General features: G+C 46.5%; 1 protein-coding gene across 1 annotated transcript in view; it reads left to right on the forward strand.

Annotated features, from left to right (window-relative positions):
• The window catches only part of LOC139555342 (CUB and sushi domain-containing protein 2-like), a 993,500-nt gene that overhangs the window by 689,425 nt on the left and 276,323 nt on the right, over positions 1-27,752 (forward strand). The window contains exons 35-36 of the mRNA XM_071369058.1: positions 3,801-3,896; positions 8,394-8,597. Of these exons, the coding sequence (XP_071225159.1) occupies positions 3,801-3,896; positions 8,394-8,597 (300 nt within the window). The remainder of the gene's footprint in view (positions 1-3,800; positions 3,897-8,393; positions 8,598-27,752) is intronic.

Raw genomic sequence — 27,752 nt, forward strand, 5'->3', positions numbered from 1 at the left:
AGTGACTATCAATCAATCAATCAATTTTATTTTATATAGCCCTTCGTACATCAGGTAATATCTCGAAGTGCTGTACAGACACCCAGCCTAAAACCCCAAACAGCTAGTAATGCAGGTGTAGAAGCACGGTGGCTAGGAAAAAAACTCCCTAGAAAGGCCAAAACCTAGGAAGAAACCTAGAGAGGAACCAGGCTATGAGGGGTGGCCAGTCCTCTTCTGGCTGTGCCGGGTGGAGATTATAACAGAACTATGCCAAGATGTTCAAAAATGTTCATAAGTGACAAGCATGGTCAAATAATAATCATGAATAATTTTCAGTTGGCTTTTCATAGCCGATCATCAAGAGTTGAAAAACAACAGGTCTGGGACAGGTGGCGGTTCCATAACCGCAGGCAGAACAGCTGAAACTGGAATAGCAGCAAGGCCAGGCGGACTGGGGACAGCAAGGAGTCACCACGGGCGGCAGTCCCGACGCATGGTCCTAGGGCCCAGGTCCTCCGAGAGAAAGAAAGAGAGAAGGAGAAAATTAGAGAGAGCCAAGATTTTCAAAATTTCCATAAATGACAAGCATGGTCAAATAATAATCAGGAATAAATCTCAGTTGGCTTTTCATAGCCGATCATTAAGAGTTGAAAACAGCAGGTCTGGGACAGGTAGGGGTTCCATGACCGCAGGCAGAACAGTTGAAACTGGAATAGCAGCAAGGCCAGGCGGACTGGGGACAGCAAGGAGTCACCACGGCCGGTAGTCCCGACGTATGGTCCTAGGGCTCAGGTCCTCCGAGAGAAAGAGAGAACGAGAGAATTAGACAGAGCATACTTAAATTCACACAGGACACTGGATAAGACAGGAGAAGCAAGCCCATGTAACTGACCCTAGCCCCCCGACACAAACTACTGCAGCATAAATACTGGAGGCTGAGACAGGAGCGGTCAGGAGACACTGTGGCCCCATCCGAAGAAACCCCCGGACAGGGCCAAATAGGAAGGATATAACCCCACCCACTTTGCCAAAGCACAGCCCCCGCACCACTAGAGGGAAATCCTCAACCACCAACCTACAATCCTGAGACAAGGCCGAGTATAGCCCACAAAGGTCTCCACCACAGCACAAACCAAGGGGGGGCGCCAACCCAGACAGGAAGATCACGTCAGTAACTCAACCCACTCAAGTGACGCACCCCTCCTAGGGACGGCATGAAAGAGCACCAGCAAGCCAGTGACTCAGCCCCTGTAACAGGGTTAGAGGCAGAGAATCCCAGTGGAGAGAGGGGAACCGGCCTGGCAGAGACAGCAAGGGCGGTTCGTTGCTCCAGAGCCTTTCCGTTCACCTTCACACTCCTGGGCCAGGCTACACTCAATCATATGACCTACTGAAGAGATAAGTCTTCAGTAAAGACTTAAAGGTTGAGACCGAGTCTGCGTCTCTCACATGGGTAGGCAGACTGTTCCATAAAAATGGAGATCTATAGGAGAAAGCCCTGCCTCCCGCTGTTTGCTTAGAAATTCTAGGGACAATTAGGAGGCCTGCGTCTTGTGACCGTAGCGTATGTATTGGTATGTACGGCAGGACCAACTCGGAAAGATAGGTAGGAGCAAGCCCATGTAACGCTTTATAGGTTAACAGTAAAACCTTGAAATCAGCCCTTGCCTTAACAGGAAGCCAGTGTAGGGAAGCTAGCACTGGAGTAATATGATCAAATTTCTTGGTTCTAGTCAGGATTCTAGCAGCCGTATTTAGCACTAACTGAAGTTTATTTAGTGCTTTATCCGGGTAGCCGGAAAGTAGAGCATTGCAGTAGTCTAACCTAGAAGTAACAAATGCATGGATTAATTTTTCTGCATCATTTTTGGACAGAAAATTTCTGATTTTTGCAATGTTACGTAGATGGAAAAAAGCTGTCCTTGAAACAGTCTTGATATGTTCGTCAAAAGAGAGATCAGGGTCAAGAGTAACGCCGAGGTCCTTCACAGTTTTATTTGAGACGACTTTACAACCATCAAGATGAATTGTCAGATTTAACAGAAGATCTCTTTGTTTCTTGGGACCTAGAACAAGCATCTCTGTTTTGTCCGAGTTTAAAAGTAGAAAGTTTTCAGCCATCCACTTCCTTATGTCTGAAACACAGGCTTCTAGCGAGGGCAATTTTGGGGCTTCACCATGTTTCATTGAAATGTACAGCTGTGTGTCATCCGCATAGCAGTGAAAGTTAACATTATGTTTTCGAATAACATCACCAAGAGGTAAAATATATAGTGAAAACAATAGTGGTCCTAAAACGGAACCTTGAGGAACACCGAAATGTACAGTTGATTTGTCAGAGGACAGACCATTCACAGAGACAAACTGATATCTTTCCGACAGGTAAGATCTAAACCAGGCCAGAACTTGTCCGTGTAGACCAATTTGGGTTTCCAGTCTCTCCAAAAGAATGTGGTGATCGATGGTGTCAAAGGCAGCACTAAGACTACTAGCGAATACTAGTGACTACTAGCTACTACTAGTGAATACTAGTGACTACTAGCTACTACTAGTGACTACTAGCTACTACTAGTGAATACTAGTGACTACTAGCTACTACTAGTGAATACTAGTGACTACTAGCTACTACTAGTGACTACTAGCTACTACTAGTGAATACTAGTGACTACTAGCTACTACTAGTGAATACTAGTGACTACTAGCTACTACTAGTGACTACTAGCTACTACTAGTGAATACTAGTGACTACTAGCTACTACTAGTGAATACTAGTGACTACTAGCTACTACTAGTGACTACTAGCTACTACTAGTGAATACTAGTGACTACTAGCTACTACTAGTGACTACTAGCTACTACTAGTGAATACTAGTGACTACTAGCTACTACTAGTGACTACTAGCTACTACTAGTGAATACTAGTGACTACTAGCTACTACTAGTGAATACTAGTGACTACTAGCTACTACTAGTGACTACTAGTGTGAATACTAGTGACTACTAGCTACTACTAGTGAATACTAGTGACTACTAGCTACTACTAGTGACTACTAGCTACTACTAGTGAATACTAGTGACTACTAGCTACTACTAGTGAATACTAGTGACTACTAGCTACTACTAGCTTGCCTCCACGGATTGATGAAGTATTCTCCAACATGTCATTACTTTATTTTAGCTGGCTGCATCTGTTTCTCAGGATTCATTACCCTACACATATTGTTCCTGTGTTTTATCTAGGTTTATCTGTCTCCGTCACTCACTCCTCTTCCTCCCTCTCTCCTTCCTCTTCATTATCCTCTTCCTCCTCGTCTCTCACTCCTCTTCCTCCTCCTCTCTTCCTCCTCTCTCCCTCCTCTTCCTCCTCCTCTCTCTTTCCTCGCCCTCCTCTTCTCACTCCTCTCCCTCCTCGTCCCCCTCCTCTCTCCCTCCTCTTCCTCCTCCTCTCTCCCTCCTCTTCCTCCTCCTCCTCTCACTCCTCTTCCTCCTCCTCTCTCCCTCCTCTTCCTCCTCCTCTCTCCCTCCTCTTCCTCCTCCTCCTCTTTTCCTCCTCCTCTCTTCCTCCTCCTATCTCCCTCCTCTTCCTCCTCCTCTCTTCCTCCTCTTCCTCTCTTCCTCCTCCTCCTCTCTTCCTCCTCCTCTCTTCCTCCTCCTATCTCCCTCCTCTTCCTCCTCCTCTCTTCCACCTCCTCCTCTCACTCCTCTTCCTCCTCCTCTCTCACTCCTCTTCATCTCTTCCTCCTCTCCCTCCTCGTCTCTCACCTCTCTCTCCTTTCCCTCTCTCACTCCCCTCACCTGTCTCATTCTCTCTTTCTCAGGTGAGTCGCTGCCGTTGGCAACGTCCAATCAGGTTCTGATCCGATTCACCTCCAAAGGCCAATCCAGCTCCAAAGGATTCCACCTGGTGTATCAAGGTAAGACACACACACACACACACACACACACACACACACACACACACACACACACACACACACACACACACACACACACACACACACACACACACACACACACACACACACACACACACACACACACACACACACACACACACTGGAGTACATCTCTCTCCTCTCTGTACCTTTGTGCTTCCCTCTCAGCCTGTTCTAACAGGCCTGTTACTCTACATAATGGATGACTGAGCTTTTAGGCACAGGAGTACCTTAGCACGGTACCAATCCTCTACCACGTTTCTATGTGTTTGTGTGTGTCTGTGTGTGTGTGTGTGTGTGTGTGTGTGTGTGTGTGTGTGTGTGTGTGTGTGTGTGTGTGTGTGTGTGTGTGTGTGTGTGTGTGTGTGTGTGTGTGTGTGTGTGTGTGTGTGTGTGTATACGTTTGTGTGTGTGCAAGCGCGTGTGCGTGCCTTCAAGTGTGTGTTTGTATGTGCCGTGTCCTTAAATATAGTTTCTATAAGGTTTAACTGTGCTACAGGGTTAACTATAGATCTCTAACTATGAGGGTTAACTGTGCTACAGGGTTAACTATAGATCTCTAACTATGAGGGTTAACTGTGCTACAGGGTTAACTATAGATCTCTAACTATGAGGGTTAACTGTGCTATAGAGTTAACTATAGATCTCTAACTATGAGGGTTAACTGTGCTACAGAGTTAACTACGGGTCTCTAACTATGAGGTTTAACTGTGCTACAGGGTTAACTATAGATCTCTAACTATGAGGGTTAACTGTGCTACAGGGTTAACTATAGATCTCTAACTATGAGGGTTAACTGTGCTACAGGGTTAACTATAGATCTCTAACTATGAGGGTTAACTGTGCTATAGAGTTAACTATAGATCTCTAACTATGAGGGTTAACTGTGCTACAGGGTTAACTACGGGTCTCTAACTATGAGGTTTAACTGTGCTACAGGGTTAACTATAGATCTATAACTATGAGGGTTAACTGTGCTACAGGGTTAACTATAGATCTCTAACTATGAGGGCTGTGGTATAGAGTAAACTATAGATCTCTAACTATGAGGGTTAACTGTGCTATAGAGTTAACTATAGATCTCTAACTATGAGGGTTAACTGTGCTACAGGGTTAACTACGGGTCTCTAACTATGAGGTTTAACTGTGCTACAGAGTTAACTACGGGTCTCTAACTATGAGGTTTAACTGTGCTACAGGGTTAACTATAGATCTCTAACTATGAGGGTTAACTGTGCTACAGGGTTAACTATAGATCTCTAACTATGAGGGTTAACTGTGCTACAGGGTTAACTATAGATCTCTAACTATGAGGGTTAACTGTGCTATAGAGTTAACTATAGATCTCTAACTATGAAGGTTAACTGTGCTACAGAGTTAACTACGGGTCTCTAACTATGAGGTTTAACTGTGCTACAGGGTTAACTATAGATCTCTAACTATGAGGGTTAACTGTGCTACAGGGTTAACTATAGATCTCTAACTATGAGAGCTGTGGTATAGAGTTAACTATAGATCTCTAACTATGAGGGTTAACTGTGCTATAGAGTTAACTATAGATCTCTAACTATGAGGGTTAACTGTGCTACAGGGTTAACTACAGGTCTCTAACTATGAGGTTTAACTGTGGTACAGGGTTAACTATAGATCTCTAACTATGAGGGTTAACTGTGCTATAGAGTTAACTATAGATCTCTAACTATGAGGGTTAACTGTGCTACAGGGTTAACTACGGGTCTCTAACTATGAGGTTTAACTGTGCTACAGAGTTAACTACGGGTCTCTAACTATGAGGTTTAACTGTGCTACAGGGTTAACTATAGATCTCTAACTATGAGGGTTAACTGTGCTACAGGGTTAACTATAGATCTCTAACTATGAGGGTTAACTGTGCTACAGGGTTAACTATAGATCTCTAACTATGAGGGTTAACTGTGCTATAGAGTTAACTATAGATCTCTAACTATGAGGGTTAACTGTGCTACAGAGTTAACTACGGGTCTCTAACTATGAGGTTTAACTGTGCTACAGGGTTAACTATAGATCTCTAACTATGAGGGTTAACTGTGCTACAGGGTTAACTATAGATCTCTAACTATGAGGGCTGTGGTATAGAGTTAACTATAGATCTCTAACTATGAGGGTTAACTGTGCTATAGAGTTAACTATAGATCTCTAACTATGAGGGTTAACTGTGCTACAGGGTTAACTACAGGTCTCTAACTATGAGGTTTAACTGTGGTACAGGGTTAACTATAGATCTCTAACTATGAGGGTTAACTGTGCTACAGAGTTAACTACGGGTCTCTAACTATGAGGTTTAACTGTGCTACAGGGTTAACTATAGATCTCTAACTATGAGGGTTAACTGTGCTACAGGGTTAACTATAGATCTCTAACTATGAGAGCTGTGGTATAGAGTTAACTATAGATCTCTAACTATGAGGGTTAACTGTGCTATAGAGTTAACTATAGATCTCTAACTATGAGGGTTAACTGTGCTACAGGGTTAACTACAGGTCTCTAACTATGAGGTTTAACTGTGGTACAGGGTTAACTATAGATCTCTAACTATGAGGGTTAACTGTGCTACAGGGTTAACTATAGATCTCTAACTATGAGGGTTAACTGTGCTACAGGGTTAACTATAGATCTCTAACTATGAGGGTTAACTGTGCTATAGAGTTAACTATAGATCTCTAACTATGAGGGTTAACTGTGCTACAGGGTTAACTACGGGTCTCTAACTATGAGGTTTAACTGTGCTACAGGGTTAACTATAGATCTATAACTATGAGGGTTAACTGTGCTACAGGGTTAACTATAGATCTCTAACTATGAGGGCTGTGGTATAGAGTAAACTATAGATCTCTAACTATGAGGGTTAACTGTGCTATAGAGTTAACTATAGATCTCTAACTATGAGGGTTAACTGTGCTACAGGGTTAACTACGGGTCTCTAACTATGAGGTTTAACTGTGCTACAGAGTTAACTACGGGTCTCTAACTATGAGGTTTAACTGTGCTACAGGGTTAACTATAGATCTCTAACTATGAGGGTTAACTGTGCTACAGGGTTAACTATAGATCTCTAACTATGAGGGTTAACTGTGCTACAGGGTTAACTATAGATCTCTAACTATGAGGGTTAACTGTGCTATAGAGTTAACTATAGATCTCTAACTATGAAGGTTAACTGTGCTACAGAGTTAACTACGGGTCTCTAACTATGAGGTTTAACTGTGCTACAGGGTTAACTATAGATCTCTAACTATGAGGGTTAACTGTGCTACAGGGTTAACTATAGATCTCTAACTATGAGAGCTGTGGTATAGAGTTAACTATAGATCTCTAACTATGAGGGTTAACTGTGCTACAGGGTTAACTACGGGTCTCTAACTATGAGGTTTAACTGTGCTACAGAGTTAACTACGGGTCTCTAACTATGAGGTTTAACTGTGCTACAGGGTTAACTATAGATCTCTAACTATGAGGGTTAACTGTGCTACAGGGTTAACTATAGATCTCTAACTATGAGGGTTAACTGTGCTACAGGGTTAACTATAGATCTCTAACTATGAGGGTTAACTGTGCTATAGAGTTAACTATAGATCTCTAACTATGAGGGTTAACTGTGCTACAGAGTTAACTACGGGTCTCTAACTATGAGGTTTAACTGTGCTACAGGGTTAACTATAGATCTCTAACTATGAGGGTTAACTGTGCTACAGGGTTAACTATAGATCTCTAACTATGAGGGCTGTGGTATAGAGTTAACTATAGATCTCTAACTATGAGGGTTAACTGTGCTATAGAGTTAACTATAGATCTCTAACTATGAGGGTTAACTGTGCTACAGGGTTAACTACAGGTCTCTAACTATGAGGTTTAACTGTGGTACAGGGTTAACTATAGATCTCTAACTATGAGGGTTAACTGTGCTATAGAGTTAACTATAGATCTCTAACTATGAGGTTTAACTGTGCTACAGGGTTAACTACAGGTCTCTAACTATGAGGTTTAACTGTGCTATAGAGTTAACTATAGATCTCTAACTATGAGGTTTAACTGTGCTACAGGGTTAACTACAGGTCTCTAACTATGAGGTTTAACTGTGCTACAGGGTTAACTACAGGTCTCTAACTATGAGGGTTAACTGTGGTACAGGGTTAACTACAGGTCTCTAACTATGAGGTTTAACTGTGCTACAGGGTTAACTACAGGTCTCTAACTATGAGGTTTAACTGTGCTATAGAGTTAACTATAGATCTCTAACTATGCGTTTTAACTGTGCTACAGTGTTAACTACAGATCTCTAACTATGAGGGTTAACTGTGCTACAGTGTTAACTACAGATCTCTAACTTTGAGGGTTAACTGTGCTACAGGGTTAACTATAGGCTCTCAGGCTCCTAGATAATCAGTACTTGGTAAAGCTACATTGCCCAGACAACGCTCTCCTTCTCTTCCTCGACAGCGGTGCCGAGGACCAGCGCCACCCAGTGTACTTCAGTCCCAGAGCCCAGGAACGGGAGGAGGATGGGGAACAGCTTTGCTGTGGGAGCCGTGATCCGCTTTGAGTGTTCCCCTGGATACGTATTAGAGGGATCACCCGCCATAGAGTGTCTGACTGTCCCCAACGCCCTGGCTAACTGGAACTCCTCGGTACCCAGCTGTATAGGTAGGACACGGAGACACACCTGTACAGGTAGGACACAGAGACACACCTGTATAGGTAGGACACAGAGACACACCTGTACAGGTAGGACACAGAGACACACCTGTACAGGTAGGACACAGAGACACACCTGTACAGGTAGGACACAGAGACACACCTGTATAGGTAGGACACAGAGACACACCTGTACAGGTAGGACACAGAGACACACCTGTACAGGTAGGACACAGAGACACACCTGTATAGGTAGGACACAGAGACACACCTGTACAGGTAGGACACAGAGACACACCTGTATAGGTAGGACACAGAGACACACCTGCATAGGTAGGACACACAGACACACCTGTATAGGTAGGACACACAGACACACCTGTATAGGTAGGACACACAGACACACCTGCATAGGTAGGACACACAGACACACCTGTATAGGTAGGACACACAGACACACCTGTATAGGTAGGACACACAGACACACCTGTATAGGTAGGACACACAGACACACCTGTATAGGTAGGACACACAGACACACCTGTATAGGTAGGACACACAGACACACCTGTATAGGTAGGACACACAGACACACCTGTATAGGTAGGACACACAGACACACCTGTATAGGTAGGACACACAGACATACCTGTATAGGTAGGACACACAGACACACCTGTATAGGTAGGACACACAGACACACCTGTATAGATTGGACACACAGACACACCTGTACAGGTAGGACACACAGACACACCTGTATAGGTAGGACACACAGACACACCTGTATAGGTAGGACACACAGACACACCTGTATAGGTAGGACACAGAGACACACCTGTATAGGTAGGACACACAGACACACCTGTATAGGTAGGAAACACAGACACACCTGTATAGGTAGGACACACAGACACACCTGTATAGGTAGAACACAGAGACACACCTGTATAGGTAGGACACAGAGACACACCTGTATAGGTAGAACACAGAGACACACCTGTATAGGTAGAACACAGAGACACACCTGTATAGGTAGGACACACACCTGTATAGGTAGGACACACAGACACACCTGTATAGGTAGGACACACAGACACACCTGTATAGGTAGAACACACAGACACACCTGTATAGGTAGGACACAGAGACACACCTGTATAGGTAGAACACAGAGACACACCTGTATAGGTAGGACACACACCTGTATAGGTAGGACACACATACACACCTGTATAGGTAGGACACACAGACACACCTGTATAGGTAGAACACACAGACACACCTGTATAGGTAGGACACAGAGACACACCTGTATAGGTAGAACATGGAGACACACCTGTATAGGTAGGACATGGAGACACACCTGTATAGGTAGGACACACAGACACACCTGTATAGGTAGGACACACAGACACACCTGTATAGGTAGGACACACAGACACACCTGTATAGGTAGGACACACAGACACACCTGCATAGGTAGGACACACAGACACACCTGTATAGGTAGGACACACAGACACACCTGTATAGGTAGGACACACAGACACACCTGTATAGGTAGGACACACAGACACACCTGTATAGGTAGGACACACAGACACACCTGTATAGGTAGGACACACAGACACACCTGTATAGGTAGGACACACAGACACACCTGTATAGGTAGGACACACAGACACACCTGTATAGGTAGGACACACAGACATACCTGTATAGGTAGGACACACAGACACACCTGTATAGGTAGGACACACAGACACACCTGTATAGATTGGACACACAGACACACCTGTACAGGTAGGACACACAGACACACCTGTATAGGTAGGACACACAGACAAACCTGTATAGGTAGGACACACAGACACACCTGTATAGGTAGGACACAGAGACACACCTGTATAGGTAGGACACACAGACACACCTGTATAGGTAGGAAACACAGACACACCTGTATAGGTAGGACACACAGACACACCTGTATAGGTAGAACACAGAGACACACCTGTATAGGTAGGACACAGAGACACACCTGTATAGGTAGAACACAGAGACACACCTGTATAGGTAGAACACAGAGACACACCTGTATAGGTAGGACACACACCTGTATAGGTAGGACACACAGACACACCTGTATAGGTAGGACACACAGACACACCTGTATAGGTAGAACACACAGACACACCTGTATAGGTAGGACACAGAGACACACCTGTATAGGTAGAACACAGAGACACACCTGTATAGGTAGGACACACACCTGTATAGGTAGGACACACATACACACCTGTATAGGTAGGACACACAGACACACCTGTATAGGTAGAACACACAGACACACCTGTATAGGTAGGACACAGAGACACACCTGTATAGGTAGAACATGGAGACACACCTGTATAGGTAGGACATGGAGACACACCTGTATAGGTAGGACACACAGACACACCTGTATAGGTAGGACACACAGACACACCTGTATAGGTAGGACACACAGACACACCTGTATAGGTAGGACATGGAGACACACATGTATAGGTAGGACATGGAGACACACCTGTATAGGTAGGACACAGAGACACACCTGTATAGGTAGGACACAGAGACACACCTGTATAGGTAGGACATGGAGACACACATGTATAGGTAGGACACACAGACACACCTGTATAGGTAGGACATGGAGACACACATGTATAGGTAGGACATGGCGACGCACATGTATAGGTAGGACACAGAGACACACCTGTATAGGTAGGACACAGAGACACACCTGTATAGGTAGGACACAGAGACACACCTGTATAGGTAGGACATGGAGACACACATGTATAGGTAGGACACAGAGACACACCTGTATAGGTAGGACACAGAGACACACCTGTATTGGTAGGACATGGAGACACACATGTATAGGTAGGACATGGAGACACACCTGTATAGGTAGGACACAGAGACACACCTGTATAGGTAGGACACAGAGACACACCTGTATAGGTAGGACATGGAGACACACCTGTATAGGTAGGACACACAGACACACCTGTATAGGTAGGACACACAGACACACCTGTATAGGTAGGACACAGAGACACACCTGTATAGGTAGGACACAGAGACACACCTGTACAGGTAGTACACACAGACACACCTGTACAGGTAGGACACAGAGACACACCTGTATAGGTAGGACACAGAGACACACCTGTACAGGTAGGACACAGAGACACACCTGTATAGGTAGGACACAGAGACACACCTGCATAGGTAGGACACACAGACACACCTGTATAGGTAGGACACACAGACACACCTGTATAGGTAGGACACACAGACACACCTGTATAGGTAGGACACACAGACACACCTGTATAGGTAGGACACACAGACACACCTGTATAGGTAGGACATGGAGACACACCTGTATAGGTAGGACACACAGACACACCTGCATAGGTAGGACACACAGACACACCTGTATAGGTAGGACACACAGACACACCTGTATAGGTAGGAAACACAGACACACCTGTATAGGTAGGACACACAGACACACCTGTATAGGTAGAACACAGAGACACACATGTATAGGTAGGACACAGAGACACACCTGTATAGGTAGAACACAGAGACACACCTGTATAGGTAGGACACAGAGACACACCTGTATAGGTAGAACACAGAGACACACCTGTATAGGTAGGACACAGAGACACACCTGTATAGGTAGAACACAGAGACACACCTGTATAGGTAGGACACAGAGACACACCTGTATAGGTAGGACATGGAGACACACCTGTATAGGTAGGACACACAGACACACCTGTATAGGTAGGACACACAGACACACCTGTATAGGTAGGACATGGAGACACACCTGTATAGGTAGGACACACAGACACACCTGTATAGGTAGGACACACAGACACACCTGTATAGGTAGGACACAGAGACACACCTGTATAGGTAGGACACAGAGACACACCTGTACAGGTAGTACACACAGACACACCTGTATAGGTAGGACACAGAGACACACCTGTATAGGTAGGTCACAGAGACACACCTGTATAGGTAGGACACACAGACACACCTGTATAGGTAGGACACACAGACACACCTGTATAGATTGGACACACAGACACACCTGTATAGGTAGGACACACAGACACACCTGTATAGGTAGGACACACAGACACACCTGTACAGGTAGGACACAGAGACACACCTGTATAGGTAGGACACAGAGACACACCTGTATAGGTAGGACACACAGACACACCTGTATAGGTAGGACACACAGACACACCTGCATAGGTAGGACACACAGACACACCTGTATAGGTAGGACACACAGACACACCTGCATAGGTAGGACACACAGACACACCTGTATAGGTAGGACACACAGACACACCTGTATAGGTAGGACATGGAGACACACCTGTATAGGTAGAACACAGAGACACACCTGTATAGGTAGAACACAGAGACACACCTGTATAGGTAGGACACAGAGACACACCTGTATAGGTAGGACACACAGACACACCTGTATAGGTAGGACACACAGACACACCTGCATAGGTAGGACACACAGACACACCTGTATAGGTAGGACACACAGACACACCTGCATAGGTAGGACACACAGACACACCTGTATAGGTAGGACACACAGACACACCTGTGTAGGTAGGACACACAGACACACCTACATAGGTAGGACACACAGACACACCTGTATAGGTAGGACACACAGACACACCTGTATAGGTAGAACACAGAGACACACCTGTATAGGTAGGACACAGAGACACACCTGTATAGGTAGGACACAGAGACACACCTGCATAGGTAGGACACACAGACACACCTGTATAGGTAGGACATGGAGACACACCTGTATAGGTAGGACACACAGACACACCTGCATAGGTAGGACACACAGACACACCTGTATAGGTAGGACACACAGACACACCTGTATAGGTAGGAAAAACAGACACACCTGTATAGGTAGGACACACAGACACACCTGTAAAGGGAGAACACAGAGACACACCTGTATAGGTAGGACACAGAGACACTCCTGTATAGGTAGAACACAGAGACACACCTGTATAGGTAGGACACAGAGACACACCTGTATAGGTAGAACACAGAGACACACCTGTATAGGTAGGACACAGAGACACACCTGTATAGGTAGGACATGGAGACACACCTGTATAGGTAGGACACACAGACACACCTGTATAGGTAGGACACACAGACACACCTGTATAGGTAGGACATGGAGACACACCTGTATAGGTAGGACACACAGACACACCTGTATAGGTAGGACACACAGACACACCTGTATAGGTAGGACACAGAGACACACCTGTATAGGTAGGACACAGAGACACACCTGTACAGGTAGGACACACAGACACACCTGTATAGGTAGGACACAGAGACACACCTGTATAGGTAGGACACAGAGACACACCTGTACAGGTAGGACACACAGACACACCTGTATAGGTAGGACACAGATACACACCTGTGTAGGTAGGACACAGAGACACACCTGTACAGGTAGGACACAGAGACACACCTGTATAGGTAGGACACAGAGACACACCTGTACAGGTAGGACACACAGACACACCTGTATAGGTAGGACACACAGACACACCTGTATAGGTAGGACACACAGACACACCTGTATAGGTAGGACACACAGACACACCTGTATAGGTAGGACACACAGACACACCTGTATAGGTAGGACACACAGACACACCTGTATAGGTAGGACACACAGACACACCTGTATAGGTAGGACACACAGACATACCTGTATAGGTAGGACACACAGACACACCTGTATAGGTAGGACACACAGACACACCTGTATAGGTTGGACACACAGACACACCTGTACAGGTAGGACACACAGACACACCTGTATAGGTAGGACACACAGACAAACCTGTATAGGTAGGACACACAGACACACCTGTATAGGTAGGACACAGAGACACACCTGTATAGGTAGGACACACAGACACACCTGTATAGGTAGGACACACAGACACACCTGTATAGGTAGGACACACAGACACACCTGTATAGGTAGAACACAGAGACACACCTGTATAGGTAGGACACAGAGACACACCTGTATAGGTAGAACACAGAGACACACCTGTATAGGTAGAACACAGAGACACACCTGTATAGGTAGGACACACACCTGTATAGGTAGGACACACAGACACACCTGTATAGGTAGGACACACAGACACACCTGTATAGGTAGAACACACAGACACACCTGTATAGGTAGGACACAGAGACACACCTGTATAGGTAGAACACAGAGACACACCTGTATAGGTAGGACACACACCTGTATAGGTAGGACACACATACACACCTGTATAGGTAGGACACACAGACACACCTGTATAGGTAGAACACACAGACACACCTGTATAGGTAGGACACAGAGACACACCTGTATAGGTAGAACATGGAGACACACCTGTATAGGTAGGACATGGAGACACACCTGTATAGGTAGGACACACAGACACACCTGTATAGGTAGGACACACAGACACACCTGTATAGGTAGGACACACAGACACACCTGTATAGGTAGGACATGGAGACACACATGTATAGGTAGGACATGGAGACACACCTGTATAGGTAGGACACAGAGACACACCTGTATAGGTAGGACACAGAGACACACCTGTATAGGTAGGACATGGAGACACACATGTATAGGTAGGACACACAGACACACCTGTATAGGTAGGACACAGAGACACACCTGTATAGGTAGGACATGGAGACACACATGTATAGGTAGGACATGGCGACGCACATGTATAGGTAGGACACAGAGACACACCTGTATAGGTAGGACACAGAGACACACCTGTATAGGTAGGACACAGAGACACACCTGTATAGGTAGGACATGGAGACACACATGTATAGGTAGGACACAGAGACACACCTGTATAGGTAGGACACAGAGACACACCTGTATTGGTAGGACATGGAGACACACATGTATAGGTAGGACATGGAGACACACCTGTATAGGTAGGACACAGAGACACACCTGTATAGGTAGGACACAGAGACACACCTGTATAGGTAGGACATGGAGACACACCTGTATAGGTAGGACACACAGACACACCTGTATAGGTAGGACACACAGACACACCTGTATAGGTAGGACACAGAGACACACCTGTATAGGTAGGACACAGAGACACACCTGTACAGGTAGTACACACAGACACACCTGTACAGGTAGGACACAGAGACACACCTGTATAGGTAGGACACAGAGACACACCTGTACAGGTAGGACACAGAGACACACCTGTATAGGTAGGACACAGAGACACACCTGCATAGGTAGGACACACAGACACACCTGTATAGGTAGGACACACAGACACACCTGTATAGGTAGGACACACAGACACACCTGTATAGGTAGGACACACAGACACACCTGTATAGGTAGGACACACAGACACACCTGTATAGGTAGGACATGGAGACACACCTGTATAGGTAGGACACACAGACACACCTGCATAGGTAGGACACACAGACACACCTGTATAGGTAGGACACACAGACACACCTGTATAGGTAGGAAACACAGACACACCTGTATAGGTAGGACACACAGACACACCTGTATAGGTAGAACACAGAGACACACATGTATAGGTAGGACACAGAGACACACCTGTATAGGTAGAACACAGAGACACACCTGTATAGGTAGGACACAGAGACACACCTGTATAGGTAGAACACAGAGACACACCTGTATAGGTAGGACACAGAGACACACCTGTATAGGTAGAACACAGAGACACACCTGTATAGGTAGGACACAGAGACACACCTGTATAGGTAGGACATGGAGACACACCTGTATAGGTAGGACACACAGACACACCTGTATAGGTAGGACACACAGACACACCTGTATAGGTAGGACATGGAGACACACCTGTATAGGTAGGACACACAGACACACCTGTATAGGTAGGACACACAGACACACCTGTATAGGTAGGACACAGAGACACACCTGTATAGGTAGGACACAGAGACACACCTGTACAGGTAGTACACACAGACACACCTGTATAGGTAGGACACAGAGACACACCTGTATAGGTAGGTCACAGAGACACACCTGTATAGGTAGGACACACAGACACACCTGTATAGGTAGGACACACAGACACACCTGTATAGATTGGACACACAGACACACCTGTATAGGTAGGACACACAGACACACCTGTATAGGTAGGACACACAGACACACCTGTACAGGTAGGACACAGAGACACACCTGTATAGGTAGGACACAGAGACACACCTGTATAGGTAGGACACACAGACACACCTGTATAGGTAGGACACACAGACACACCTGCATAGGTAGGACACACAGACACACCTGTATAGGTAGGACACACAGACACACCTGCATAGGTAGGACACACAGACACACCTGTATAGGTAGGACACACAGACACACCTGTATAGGTAGGACATGGAGACACACCTGTATAGGTAGAACACAGAGACACACCTGTATAGGTAGAACACAGAGACACACCTGTATAGGTAGGACACAGAGACACACCTGTATAGGTAGGACACACAGACACACCTGTATAGGTAGGACACACAGACACACCTGCATAGGTAGGACACACAGACACACCTGTATAGGTAGGACACACAGACACACCTGCATAGGTAGGACACACAGACACACCTACATAGGTAGGACACACAGACACACCTGTATAGGTAGGACACACAGACACACCTGTATAGGTAGAACACAGAGACACACCTGTATAGGTAGGACACAGAGACACACCTGTATAAGTAGGACACAGAGACACACCTGCATAGGTAGGACACACAGACACACCTGTATAGGTAGGACACGGAGACACACCTGTATAGGTAGGACACACAGACACACCTGCATAGGTAGGACACGCAGACACACCTGTATAGGTAGGACACACAGACACACCTGTATAGGTAGGAAAAACAGACACACCTGTATAGGTAGGACACACAGACACACCTGTAAAGGGAGAACACAGAGACACACCTGTATAGGTAGGACACAGAGACACTCCTGTATAGGTAGAACACAGAGACACACCTGTATAGGTAGGACACAGAGACACACCTGTATAGGTAGAACACAGAGACACACCTGTATAGGTAGGACACAGAGACACACCTGTATAGGTAGGACATGGAGACACACCTGTATAGGTAGGACACACAGACACACCTGTATAGGTAGGACACACAGACACACCTGTATAGGTAGGACATGGAGACACACCTGTATAGGTAGGACACACAGACACACCTGTATAGGTAGGACACACAGACACACCTGTATAGGTAGGACACAGAGACACACCTGTATAGGTAGGACACAGAGACACACCTGTACAGGTAGGACACACAGACACACCTGTATAGGTAGGACACAGAGACACACCTGTATAGGTAGGACACAGAGACACACCTGTACAGGTAGGACACACAGACACACCTGTATAGGTAGGACACAGATACACACCTGTGTAGGTAGGACACAGAGACACACCTGTACAGGTAGGACACAGAGACACACCTGTATAGGTAGGACACAGAGACACACCTGTACAGGTAGGACACACAGACACACCTGTATAGGTAGGACACAGAGACACACCTGTATAGGTAGGTCACAGAGACACATCTGTATAGGTAGGACAAACAGACACACCTGTATAGGTAGGACACACAGACACACCTGTATAGATTGGACACACAGACACACCTGTATAGGTAGGACACACAGACACACCTGTATAGGTAGGACACACAGACACACCTGTACAGGTAGGACACAGAGACACACCTGTATAGGTAGGACACAGAGACACACCTGTATAGGTAGGACACACAGACACACCTGTATAGGTAGGACACACAGACACACCTGCATAGGTAGGACACACAGACACACCTGTATAGGTAGGACACACAGACACACCTGCATAGGTAGGACACACAGACACACCTGTATAGGTAGGACACACAGACACACCTGTATAGGTAGGACATGGAGACACACCTGTATAGGTAGAACACAGAGACACACCTGTATAGGTAGGACACAGAGACGCACCTGTATAGGTAGGACACACAGACACACCTGTATAGGTAGGACACACAGACACACCTGTATAGGTAGGACACACAGACACACCTGCATAGGTAGGACACACAGACACACCTGTATAGGTAGGACACACAGACACACCTGCATAGGTAGGACACACAGACACACCTGTATAGGTAGGACACACAGACACACCTGTATAGGTAGAACACAGAGACACACCTGTATAGGTAGGACACAGAGACACACCTGTATAGGTAGGACACAGAGACACACCTGTATAGGTAGGAAACAGAGACACACCTGTACAGGTAGGACACACAGACACACCTGTACAGGTAGGACACAGAGACACACCTGTATAGGTAGAACACAGAGACACACCTGTATAGGTAGGACACAGAGACACACCTGTATAGGTAGAACACAGAGACACACCTGTATAGGTAGGACACAGAGACACACCTGTATAGGTAGGACACAGAGACACACCTGTATAGGTAGGACACAGAGACACACCTGTATTGGTAGGACATGGAGACACACATGTATAGGTAGGACATGGAGACACACCTGTATAGGTAGGACACAGAGACACACCTGTATAGGTAGGACACAGAGACACACCTGTATAGGTAGGACATGGAGACACACCTGTATAGGTAGGACACACAGACACACCTGTATAGGTAGGACACACAGACACACCTGTATAGGTAGGACACAGAGACACACCTGTATAGGTAGGACACAGAGACACACCTGTACAGGTAGTACACACAGACACACCTGTACAGGTAGGACACAGAGACACACCTGTATAGGTAGGACACAGAGACACACCTGTACAGGTAGGACACAGAGACACACCTGTATAGGTAGGACACAGAGACACACCTGCATAGGTAGGACACACAGACACACCTGTATAGGTAGGACACACAGACACACCTGTATAGGTAGGACACACAGACACACCTGTATAGGTAGGACACACAGACACACCTGTATAGGTAGGACACACAGACACACCTGTATAGGTAGGACATGGAGACACACCTGTATAGGTAGGACACACAGACACACCTGCATAGGTAGGACACACAGACACACCTGTATAGGTAGGACACACAGACACACCTGTATAGGTAGGAAACACAGACACACCTGTATAGGTAGGACACACAGACACACCTGTATAGGTAGAACACAGAGACACACCTGTATAGGTAGGACACAGAGACACACCTGTATAGGTAGAACACAGAGACACACCTGTATAGGTAGGACACAGAGACACACCTGTATAGGTAGAACACAGAGACACACCTGTATAGGTAGGACACAGAGACACACCTGTATAGGTAGAACACAGAGACACACCTGTATAGGTAGGACACAGAGACACACCTGTATAGGTAGGACATGGAGACACACCTGTATAGGTAGGACACACAGACACACCTGTATAGGTAGGACACACAGACACACCTGTATAGGTAGGACATGGAGACACACCTGTATAGGTAGGACACACAGACACACCTGTATAGGTAGGACACACAGACACACCTGTATAGGTAGGACACAGAGACACACCTGTATAGGTAGGACACAGAGACACACCTGTACAGGTAGTACACACAGACACACCTGTATAGGTAGGACACAGAGACACACCTGTATAGGTAGGACACAGAGACACACCTGTACAGGTAGGACACACAGACACACCTGTATAGGTAGGACACAGATACACACCTGTGTAGGTAGGACACAGAGACACACCTGTATAGGTAGGACACAGAGACACACCTGTATAGGTAGGTCACAGAGACACACCTGTATAGGTAGGACACAAAGACACACCTGTATAGGTAGGACACACAGACACACCTGTATAGATTGGACACACAGACACACCTGTATAGGTAGGACACACAGACACACCTGTATAGGTAGGACACACAGACACACCTGTACAGGTAGGACACAGAGACACACCTGTATAGGTAGGACACAGAGACACACCTGTATAGGTAGGACACAGAGACACACCTGTATAGGTAGGACACAGAGACACACCTGTATTGGTAGGACATGGAGACACACATGTATAGGTAGGACATGGAGACACACCTGTATAGGTAGGACACAGAGACACACCTGTATAGGTAGGACACAGAGACACACCTGTATAGGTAGGACATGGAGACACACCTGTATAGGTAGGACACACAGACACACCTGTATAGGTAGGACACACAGACACACCTGTATAGGTAGGACACAGAGACACACCTGTATAGGTAGGACACAGAGACACACCTGTACAGGTAGTACACACAGACACACCTGTACAGGTAGGACACAGAGACACACCTGTATAGGTAGGACACAGAGACACACCTGTACAGGTAGGACACAGAGACACACCTGTATAGGTAGGACACAGAGACACACCTGCATAGGTAGGACACACAGACACACCTGTATAGGTAGGACACACAGACACACCTGTATAGGTAGGACACACAGACACACCTGTATAGGTAGGACACACAGACACACCTGTATAGGTAGGACACACAGACACACCTGTATAGGTAGGACATGGAGACACACCTGTATAGGTAGGACACACAGACACACCTGCATAGGTAGGACACACAGACACACCTGTATAGGTAGGACACACAGACACACCTGTATAGGTAGGAAACACAGACACACCTGTATAGGTAGGACACACAGACACACCTGTATAGGTAGAACACAGAGACACACCTGTATAGGTAGGACACAGAGACACACCTGTATAGGTAGAACACAGAGACACACCTGTATAGGTAGGACCCAGAGACACACCTGTATAGGTAGAACACAGAGACACACCTGTATAGGTAGGACACAGAGACACACCTGTATAGGTAGAACACAGAGACACACCTGTATAGGTAGGACACAGAGACACACCTGTATAGGTAGGACATGGAGACACACCTGTATAGGTAGGAAACACAGACACACCTGTATAGGTAGGACACACAGACACACCTGTATAGGTAGGACACACAGACACACCTGTATAGGTAGGACACAGAGACACACCTGTATAGGTAGGACACAGAGACACACCTGTACAGGTAGTACACACAGACACACCTGTATAGGTAGGACACAGAGACACACCTGTATAGGTAGGACACAGAGACACACCTGTACAGGTAGGACACACAGACACACCTGTATAGGTAGGACACAGATACACACCTGTGTAGGTAGGACACAGAGACACACCTGTATAGGTAGGACACAGAGACACACCTGTATAGGTAGGTCACAGAGACACACCTGTATAGGTAGGACACACAGACACACCTGTATAGGTAGGACACACAGACACACCTGTATAGATTGGACACACAGACACACCTGTATAGGTAGGACACACAGACACACCTGTATAGGTAGGACACACAGACACACCTGTACAGGTAGGACACAGAGACACACCTGTATAGGTAGGACACAGAGACACACCTGTATAGGTAGGACACACAGACACACCTGTATAGGTAGGACACACAGACACACCTGCATAGGTAGGACACACAGACACACCTGTATAGGTAGGACACACAGACACACCTGCATAGGTAGGACACACAGACACACCTGTATAGGTAGGACACACAGACACACCTGTATAGGTAGGACATGGAGACACACCTGTATAGGTAGAACACAGAGACACACCTGTATAGGTAGAACACAGAGACACACCTGTATAGGTAGGACACAGAGACACACCTGTATAGGTAGGACACACAGACACACCTGTATAGGTAGGACACACAGACACACCTGCATAGGTAGGACACACAGACACACCTGTATAGGTAGGACACACAGACACACCTGCATAGGTAGGACACACAGACACACCTGTATAGGTAGGACACACAGACACACCTGTGTAGGTAGGACACACAGACACACCTACATAGGTAGGACACACAGACACACCTGTATAGGTAGGACACACAGACACACCTGTATAGGTAGGACACACAGACACACCTGTATAGGTAGGACACACAGACACACCTGTGTAGGTAGGACACACAGACACACCTACATAGGTAGGACACACAGACACACCTGTATAGGTAGGACACACAGACACACCTGTATAGGTAGGACACACAGACACACCTGCATAATTAGGACACGCAGACACACCTGTATAGGTAGGACACACAGACACACCTGTATAGGTAGGAAAAACAGACACACCTGTATAGGTAGGACACACAGACACACCTGTATAGGTAGAACACAGAGACACACCTGTATAGGTAGGACACAGAGACACTCCTGTATAGGTAGAACACAGAGACACACCTGTATAGGTAGGACACAGAGACACACCAGTATAGGTAGAACACAGAGACACACCTGTATAGGTAGGACACAGAGACACACCTGTATAGGTAGGACATGGAGACACACCTGTATAGGTAGGACACACAGACACACCTGTATAGGTAGGACACACAGACACACCTGTATAGGTAGGACATGGAGACACACCTGTATAGGTAGGACACACAGACACACCTGTATAGGTAGGACACACAGACACACCTGTATAGGTAGGACACAGAGACACACCTGTATAGGTAGGACACAGAGACACACCTGTACAGGTAGGACACACAGACACACCTGTATAAGTAGGACACAGAGACACACCTGTATAGGTAGGACACAGAGACACACCTGTACAGGTAGGACACACAGACACACCTGTATAGGTAGGACACAGATACACACCTGTGTAGGTAGGACACAGAGACACACCTGTATAGGTAGGACACACAGACACACCTGTATAGGTAGGACACAGAGACACACCTGTATAGGTAGGTCACAGAGACACATCTGTATAGGTAGGACACAGAGACACACCTGTATAGGTAGGTCACAGAGACACATCTGTATAGGTAGGACACAGAGACACACCTGTATAGGTAGGACACACAGACACACCTGTATAGGTAGGACACAGAGACACACCTGTATAGGTAGGTCACAGAGACACATCTGTATAGGTAGGACAAACAGACACACCTGTATAGGTAGGACACACAGACACACCTGTATAGATTGGACACACAGACACACCTGTATAGGTAGGACACACAGACACACCTGTATAGGTAGGACACACAGACACACCTGTACAGGTAGGACACAGAGACACACCTGTATAGGTAGGACACAGAGACACACCTGTATAGGTAGGACACACAGACACACCTGTATAGGTAGGACACACAGACACACCTGCATAGGTAGGACACACAGACACACCTGTATAGGTAGGACACACAGACACACCTGCATAGGTAGGACACACAGACACACCTGTATAGGTAGGACACACAGACACACCTGTATAGGTAGGACATGGAGACACACCTGTATAGGTAGAACACAGAGACACACCTGTATAGGTAGGACACAGAGACACACCTGTATAGGTAGGACACACAGACACACCTGTATAGGTAGGACACACAGACACACCTGTATAGGTAGGACACACAGACACACCTGCATAGGTAGGACACACAGACACACCTGTATAGGTAGGACACACAGACACACCTGCATAGGTAGGACACACAGACACACCTGTATAGGTAGAACACACAGACACACCTGTATAGGTAGAACACAGAGACACACCTGTATAGGTAGGACACAGAGACACACCTGTATAGGTAGGACACAGAGACACACCTGTATAGGTAGGAAACAGAGACACACCTGTACAGGTAGGACACACAGACACACCTGTACAGGTAGGACACAGAGACACACCTGTATAGGTAGAACACAGAGACACACCTGTATAGGTAGGACACAGAGACACACCTGTATAGGTAGAACACAGAGACACACCTGTATAGGTAGGACACAGAGACACACCTGTATAGGTAGGGCACAGAGACACACCTGTATAGGTAGGACACACAGACACACCTGTATAGGTAGGACATGGATACACACCTGTATAGGTAGGACACACAGACACACCTGTGTAGGTAGGACACACAGACACACCTGCATAGGTAGGACACACAGACACACCTGTATAGGTAGGACACACAGACACACCTGTATAGGTAGAACACAGAGACACACCTGTATAGGTAGGACACAGAGACACACCTGTATAGGTAGGACACAGAGACACACCTGTATAGGTAGGACACACAGACACACCTGTACAGGTAGGACACAGAGACACACCTGTATAGGTAGGACACACAGGCACACCTGTATAGGTAGAACACAGAGACACACCTGTATAGGTAGGACACAGAGACACACCTGTATAGGTAGGACACAGAGACACACCTGTATAGGTAGGACACAGAGACACACCTGTATAGGTAGGACACACAGACACACCTGTATAGGTAGGACACACAGACACACCTGCATAGGTAGGACACACAGACACACCTGTATAGGTAGGACACACAGACACACCTGCATAGGTAGGACACACAGACACACCTGTATAGGTAGGACACACAGACACACCTGTATAGGTAGAACACAGAGACACACCTGTATAGGTAGGACACAGAGACACACCTGTATAGGTAGGACACAGAGACACACCTGTATAGGTAGGAAACAGAGACACACCTGTACAGGTAGGACACACAGACACACCTGTACAGGTAGGACACAGAGACACACCTGTATAGGTAGAACACAGAGACACACCTGTATAGGTAGGACACAGAGACACACCTGTATAGGTAGAACACAGAGACACACCTGTATAGGTAGGACACAGAGACACACCTGTATAGGTAGGACACAGAGACACACCTGTATAGGTAGGACACACAGACACACCTGTATAGGTAGGACATGGATACACACCTGTATAGGTAGGACACACAGACACACCTGTGTAGGTAGGACACACAGACACACCTGCATAGGTAGGACACACAGACACACCTGTATAGGTAGGACACACAGACACACCTGTATAGGTAGAACACAGAGACACACCTGTATAGGTAGGACACAGAGACACACCTGTATAGGTAGGACACAGAGACACACCTGTATAGGTAGGACACACAGACAAACCTGTACAGGTAGGACACAGAGACACACCTGTATAGGTAGGACACACAGGCACACCTGTATAGGTAGAACACAGAGACACACCTGTATAGGTAGGACACAGAGACACACCTGTATAGGTAGGACACAGAGACACACCTGTATAGGTAGGACACAGAGACACACCTGTATAGGTAGGACACAGAGACACACCTGTATAGGTAGGACACACAGACACACCTGTATAGGTAGGACATGGAGACACACCTGTATAGGTAGGACACACAGACACACCTGTATAGGTAGGACACACAGACACACCTGTATAGGTAGGACACACAGACACACCTGTATAGATTGGACACACAGACACACCTGTACAGGTAGGACACACAGACACACCTGTATAGGTAGGACACACAGACACACGTGTATAGGTAGGACACACAGACACACCTGTATAGGTAGGACACACAGACACACCTGTATAGGTAGGACACACAGACACACCTGTATAGATTGGACACACAGACACACCTGTACAGGTAGGACACACAGACACACCTGTATAGGTAGGACACAGAGACACACCTGTATAGGTAGGACACAGAGACACACCTGTATAGGTAGAACACAGAGACACACCTGTATAGGTAGGACACAGAGACACACCTGTATAGGTAGAACACAGAAACACACCTGTATAGGTAGGACACAGAGACACACCTGTATAGGTAGGACATGGAGACACACCTGTATAGGTAGGACACACAGACACACCTGTATAGGTAGGACACACAGACACACCTGTATAGGTAGGACATGGAGACACACCTGTATAGGTAGGACACACAGACACACCTGTATAGGTAGGACACACAGACACACCTGTATAGGTAGGACACAGAGACACACCTGTATAGGTAGGACACAGAGACACACCTGTACAGGTAGTACACACAGACACACCTGTATAGGTAGGACACAGAGACACACCTGTATAGGTAGGACACAGAGACACACCTGTACAGGTAGGACACACAGACACACCTGTATAGGTAGGACACAGATACACACCTGTGTAGGTAGGACACAGAGACACACCTGTATAGGTAGGACACAGAGACACACCTGTATAGGTAGGTCACAGAGACACACCTGTATAGGTAGGACACACAGACACACCTGTATAGGTAGGACACACAGACACACCTGTATAGATTGGACACACAGACACACCTGTATAGGTAGGACACACAGACACACCTGTATAGGTAGGACACACAGACACACCTGTACAGGTAGGACACAGAGACACACCTGTATAGGTAGGACACAGAGACACACCTGTATAGGTAGGAAAAACAGACACACCTGTATAGGTAGGACACACAGACACACCTGTATAGGTAGAACACAGAGACACACCTGTATAGGTAGGACACAGAGACACTCCTGTATAGGTAGAACACAGATACACACCTGTATAGGTAGGACACAGAGACACACCTGTATAGGTAGAACACAGAGACACACCTGTATAGGTAGAACACAGATACACACCTGTATAGGTAGGACACAGAGACACACCTGTATAGGTAGAACACAGAGACACACCCGTAGGACACAGAGACACACCTGTATAGGTAGGACATGGAGACACACCTGTATAGGTAGGACACACAGACACACCTGTATAGGTAGGACACACAGACACACCTGTATAG

The sequence above is a fragment of the Salvelinus alpinus genome, chromosome 26 (assembly GCF_045679555.1).
Source record: "Salvelinus alpinus chromosome 26, SLU_Salpinus.1, whole genome shotgun sequence".
NCBI lineage: Eukaryota > Metazoa > Chordata > Actinopteri > Salmoniformes > Salmonidae > Salvelinus > Salvelinus alpinus.